The following is a 6435-nucleotide window of genomic DNA, read 5'->3' on the forward strand; positions in this document are numbered from 1 at the left end:
TCAGAGTTATCACCGGGAAAAGCTGTTTACTGAGAAGATGAGACTCTTTTTCTTTCTCTTCTGTCTCAATCTAACACTCAGACCAAGTCGCCTTTTTTTGAAAGTTTCTATTCCTGAGTTGAAAATCCACCATCTTTCCAATAAGCGCCGGGCCCTCTCTGCGTTTTCCATCCGAGCGAGATCAACGCCCATGCAGATAATTACTTTGAATGTCAAAAAGATGTAGTTTTAATATCGTCTCTATTAGCCCGTTGGCAAGGTAATTAAGGTGCAGATGACAGCGGCGAGGGAAACAGATGGCATTTGCTTACAGTGATTCAGAAAGTAAACAATGAGCCTGGGAGGGGAGAGGCAGGCAGGCGCTCTCTCTGCTGCTGCAGCCATTTATCTCGGCTTTCAATGCGTTGATCACCAAGGCTGTTGTTGTCATCCTCGGAGGCATTGACAATTGTTGATTAGAGAGAACACCTAGAAGTTTGCTTTTAATTTAAAGTCCGACAGCAGCACGCGCGCTGTGCGGCTCCTGCGCGAGCAGGTGAGGGAGCAGGTGTTGCCCTTTGGAGGCGCGGCGCGTCGCGGACCTTTTAAATCTCTGCGAGCGTCGAGGCATTATCACTCGATAGTTAATAGTGGAGGTATAATCAGAGGCCAGAGCTCCCAGAGCAAAGCCGTTGTATAGGCGATAGTAATATATGTATTATTATTATTATTATTATTATTAAAATGTAAATAAAAATAAATATTAAATTAAATAATATCAAAAACAAACGAGCAAAAAAAAAAATAAAAAAAAATCCACAAATAGAACAGTGACAATAATAATTCAAACCAACTCTCATGCGATTTTTAAAGATCACTAACTTAAGATTGCCTTAATGAACTGCTTAAACAAACATGTTTATTTACTGCGAACTCTGCAAGTTTTCAATTTGATCTCGGCATTAAAATAGTTAACGAAACACCGTCGTCGTAATTAAACGTGAATTCTGCTCCACTCTTAAGTTTTTCCGTGGTGGTTTTGAATATTATTTTGTTGAAAAATGACATTTTAAAAAAATAAATATGTAACACAAAACATTTGACCAGCGTGTTTATTCAATCAACAAGCAGAATTGGACAGATTTCGTTTTTCAGCTTCCAGTAGCGTTAATTGTTAATATGTTAAGTTAAGCCGTATAAAACGTTTGTTAATATTATTATTATTATTTATGTTTGTTTGTTTTGTTTTACTTTTTTTGTTGCACATTCTTATTCATTTGAACGGTTTAAACAATCGCGTTAGATGAGCGAACCCTTGGACAACCATGCAACCTCTTCTCCAGACATGCAGTCAATAACTGGGAGTAAATTAGTTGTTTCCCCCTTCAGATAGTAAATCTGACCTTTTATTAAACCAACAAAATAATTAATACTTACCTCAAAGGTGGGATTAAAGACGCGCTTCAGGTTTAATTTGAATTCTTCTTGTTTTTTGTTTTTTTTATTTAATCTCTCATTGTTTAGACAAAATAACCTAAATAAAATAAAGTATTTTCAAGATAATAGACAAAAAAAAAGTAATTTAAAGGGATGTTAAACTCCCTTTATTAGATGGTTTAAATTGTCTTGTTTTGGACTCTTGAGATGCCACAAGGCTGCATCAGTTGAATTGATAACAATTGTGCTGTTTAAAATCTATAAAATTCATTTTTGGAGGCATAGTGCATCGATTTGAGCTTTCCGGGAACTCCCTTCAGATTCTTAACACTTCATATTTGGAAAAAGAACTCAGGTGGACACAGTTGAAAAAAATAAAGAGAGAGACAAACCAATCAGATCGCTCCCTCTCCCTTTGGCCAATGACAGACGCCACATTGTTGTCAAATTTGTCTAATGAAAACGTAGGCGCAACAATAGAGAGAGGGGAGAGAGGGATCTGTATCCACTGACGATCTCTGGAGGAAGTTAGTGTCTCAGGCTGCGGCTTCTGGACACTTTTTAACTTCTGATCGAAGAAGATTGATCTCTTCTCCTCTCGGCTCGGAACTAAACTCGCCTGTTTCTCTACATTTGTTTTCTGGATAGCTTCTACCAGAGATATATATTTTTATTCTGTCAGCAGAAATCGCTGTTTTTACTTGTTGAGCAGAGATGTTGCTGCAGATGTGATAAGCTCAGGGTCAGTTTAACTAAAACAGATCGTTCCTCCAGCGTCGCTCTCTCACTTAGTTTCTATTGCATCATTGACGGCATTGAAGACGGCATGGATCTGAGACCGGAGCTTCCCACGGTGTCCTCCGCCTCCCAGGTTCACCCGGGAGCGGCAGCGGCTGCCGCGGCTGCCTCCATCCCTGTGTCCATGGCCAGCAACCTGCTGCGTGGCCCTCCGCTGCTACTGCGCGCCGCGGACAAGTACCCGCGGACGCCGAAGTGCGCCCGCTGCAGGAACCACGGCGTGGTCTCCGCCCTGAAGGGCCACAAGCGTTACTGCCGCTGGAAAGACTGCATGTGCGCAAAGTGCACGCTGATTGCCGAGCGGCAGCGGGTGATGGCTGCGCAGGTGGCGCTGCGGCGGCAGCAGGCGCAGGAGGAGAATGAAGCCCGGGAGCTGCAGCTGCTTTACGGCACCGCCGAGGGCCTGGCCCTGGCCGCGGCTAACGGCATCATCCCGCCGCGTCCCAACTATGAGGTGTTCGGCTCTGTCAACAGCGAGAGCAATTCAGGTGAGTGGAGGGAAATGTTTTTAGTTGGAGCAGGTGGATTCACCTGTCGACAGGACGTCACCGATTCCTTGTATAATTTACTGTTTGCTGTATTTTTACTGACACTTTAAAAAGATGCTTATTTTACATTGAATATCGCATAGTTTTTCATGTTGCTGGTACTGTCCTAAAAATATTACGTCACATTTTCGCTGTTCCTTTTTCACTTTCGTACCTTTAAACATACAAATTCTAACCCTGGAAAAATACTTGGCTTTTATTTATATTTTTTATTAACTTTCAGAACAGTTTGCTGTGGCCTGTTCCCTATTTCCATTTATTTTGGATTCTGATGCTCACTTGGGCCAGTTGACTCTTACGAGATGCGACTTTGTGTCTCCTGAAACCACACTGACTATGAGCGACCTCCGGATGTTAGATATAATATTTGAGATTTAAGGCACACTTCATTACACTAGCCTGAGCAGATTGTAGAGAATTTGTTTAAATCATCAAATCAGACAGATCGTCCTCAGGTCGAGAATCAAAATGGACATTATCGATACGAAACAGACGACCATTGAAGTTCCATTCAATACAAAACGATCAAAATAGCAAAAGCACGAAATGGCAAATTAGCAAAATGACAAGCTCTCCTGAGGTTAAACTTCTTCACTAATTTACTCTGATGTGTTATTTCAAATCCTCTTTTCATTTCGCACCTATTACAAACATCTTCAAAGCCTTTTACTAAAGGTTATGTGAGCTGAAGAAAATCCGTCCTGGTCTTCATTGATCTAATCGCTGATATTCGTGTCTGCAGAGTCCAGTATCCAGAAGTATGAACTGTTTCCAAAGACACAGCTGTCCGGGTCAACCACCACTCAGAAGTCCGTGGGGAAACCAGCGTCCACCGAGAGCGACTCTGCCCCAGGCATGTCTTCCCCGGACGGCCGGCACGGAGGAGGCTCAGGGTCAGAAAACGGAGACAGTGAGTCCTTCATCAACTCGCCGGTGTCAAAGCCTTTGAAGGACGGAGAGGAAACTCCCGGGTCGGTCAGCTCCCTCGGATCGGACTCCGGTTCCGAGACCGACAAAGAAGAGCAGGAGCCCTCTCCGTCCTCCGCGGCCTCCCGACACATGAACGCCATCGACATCCTGACCCGGGTGTTCCCCAGCCACAAGCGCAGCGTCCTGGAGCTCGTCCTGCAGGGCTGCGGGAAAGACGTGGTGCAGGCCATCGAGCAGATCCTCAACAACAGCGGCGCACAGGCCCCCAACAAGGCCGGGCCGGAGGAGACGTGGACCGCCGAGCGGATGCTCCAAAGCGCGCAACAGCCTCCTGCTGGATCGGCAACCGCAGCCACCACGACGAGGCCGATGCTCCCCGGAGCCATGACGCTGAGTAACCGCTCCGCGTTTTCTCCGCTGCAGCCGAACGCCCCGCACTTCGGAGCAGACCCCGGCACCTACCCGCTGGGAACCCACCTGGGACTGAACCCGCTGCGGCTGGCCTACTCTGCGCACAGCCGGGGACTGGCTTTCATGACGCCCTACTCCACCACAGGGCTTATGCCCACCTTGGGCTTCAGGCCCCCCATGGACTATGCTTTTAGCGACCTGATAAGAGACAGGACAATGTTGCACAAGGAGCAAGGCTATGCCAGCGGCCTGTACGGGCCTTTAGTCAACAACACGCCGGACAAACAGTGAGACTGGTGGACATGAAAAACACATTTCATTGTATTATAATAAATCTGTGATGTGTTTTGGCTGCACTCTGTGTATATTAGAGTTATCAGACTTGTAGACAATTGTTCTAAGGCGGAGAAACTAAACTGAATTATGTGTAACTTTGAAGCTTATGTCAAATAATGTTAAATTACAACATATCTGGACGATTTTCCCCGCTTACCAGCCTCATAAAATCACAACGAGTTCCATGCTAAATCGAGCTTGGGGGGGAACTCAGACCTTTAACTTCAGGTTTTATGTAATATTATAATGAGATAAATATTTATCCCTGGGTTTGAATTTTTATAGCCTGTCTTATTTCAACGCTGCCGGGTACAACTAAAAATCGGACAATAAATGATGCAAAAATGAATAGTGTGTACAGACCTTGTTTTTTCTCTCTTTTTCCCCTATAATTCAGCAATCTCACTTTCTGTCTGTATTATAAACTATTGCCTTTGGCAGCATGAAATGCTGTTTGCTGAATTTATAAGTTAGTTACACCCCCTTTTCAAATGTTAAAAGATGTGATGTCACATAAATATGTTGAAAATAAATGTTATTTTAAAAATGTGTGTAACTTGACTATTATTAATGTTTCAGCGCTGTCCAAATTGGAAAACTTTTTTGCATACAAAAACGGCAAAAACAAAACCAAACAATTGTTGTAGCTTCAAACTTAGGTACATTTAGATTAAGTGTTCTAAAAGAAGAAACTAGAATAATTTATCAAGATAAAAATGAGACCAAAATAATATAAGAAAATCTTCAGGGTCTACTTTATTTTTTAAACATAACTAAATTAGACTGGACACCGCAGGTAAAGCGCTTAGCTTAAACTTAAAACATAGTTTTAGAACAGAACATTTCGAAGTTAATCTGGTTCAAAGAAATACCACACCAGTAAATTTGACAAATTTTACCCTCAGCCTGTTTAAAAAATACCCGGAATCTTCGACAAACGATTTAATCAATTTTCAGGACTAAAAATGGCGGAATACATTTTTTTTCCGTATTTTTGCACTAAATGGTCTCAAAACCATTTAGTGCTACTGCACAGTTGTTCCAGTAGCTGCTATTATTATTATTATTATTATTATTATTATTATTATTATTATTATTATTATGTTGTTGTTGTTGTTGTTGTTACTACAACAACTACTACTACTACTACTGCTACTACTGCTACTACTACTACTACTAATCATAATAATAATAATAATAATAATAATAATAATAATAATAATAATGTTGTCGTTGTTGAATGAAAGCCACCGTTTTTTCTGAAACGGATTAGTTTTATTCTAATCCATCTCAAATTCTAATAACACAAAATACGATTAGAATAAAAACAAACACAAAAACAAACAAAAAATGTTTATTTGACAAATTTAATAAATTCAAGGATGATGAGAATGTTAGTTTCTATGGTTAATTGAACAGTAATCACTAAACATAAAAATTAAACACTCGCTGAAAAAATAGATATATACTTGTTTTTCTCATTTAGCAGACAGTTGTTTTCTTTCTTTAACTAAAAGAAAGTCAGGCTTCACTTTGTGTGATTTTGCCGCATGATGCCGTCGATAAAACGCTGGATTTTGCTACCTGTCAGCTCTTCATCCGCTCAGGTATCCTGACAACCATGTCAAAGTGCATTGCGCCCTCTGCCGGTCATTCATATTCAAGGCAGCTCGATTAGAAAACGCGTTTCCACTCCGATTCTTTACTGATTAAAAAAAATATCCATTGAAACATGTTCTCACCTATTTTTTGTTGATGATCATCTGAACAGACGCGTTTGTGTAACACAATATTGGATTCAGATGGAAAAGTCAAAGGGAACATGTTGAGTTTATATTCTGCTATTAAAATTATGCTTCTGTCTTGCTGTGCTGAAATTTATTATCAAAGTGGAAATAAAAAATGAAAATAAATGTGACCAACATAATTTAATTCTAATTATTGAACCCTTATTATTGAACAATTTAGGAGCTGATTGTCGACACGTTCACTCAGA

The 6435-nt window shown here is 41.2% G+C and overlaps 1 protein-coding gene across 1 annotated transcript; it reads left to right on the forward strand.

The window, feature by feature from the left end:
- The first annotated feature begins 1523 nt into the window (after nucleotides 1-1523).
- Nucleotides 1524-4788, forward strand: dmrta2 (DMRT-like family A2). The gene is made up of 2 exons (XM_028026798.1): nucleotides 1524-2702; nucleotides 3505-4788. The coding sequence occupies exons 1-2, from the start codon at nucleotides 2243-2245 to the stop codon at nucleotides 4392-4394; spliced, it is 1350 nt and encodes a 449-aa protein (XP_027882599.1). The 5' UTR covers nucleotides 1524-2242; the 3' UTR covers nucleotides 4395-4788.
- The last annotated feature ends 1647 nt before the right edge of the window (nucleotides 4789-6435 follow it).

This window comes from Xiphophorus couchianus, chromosome 9 (genome assembly GCF_001444195.1).
Source record: "Xiphophorus couchianus chromosome 9, X_couchianus-1.0, whole genome shotgun sequence".
NCBI lineage: Eukaryota > Metazoa > Chordata > Actinopteri > Cyprinodontiformes > Poeciliidae > Xiphophorus > Xiphophorus couchianus.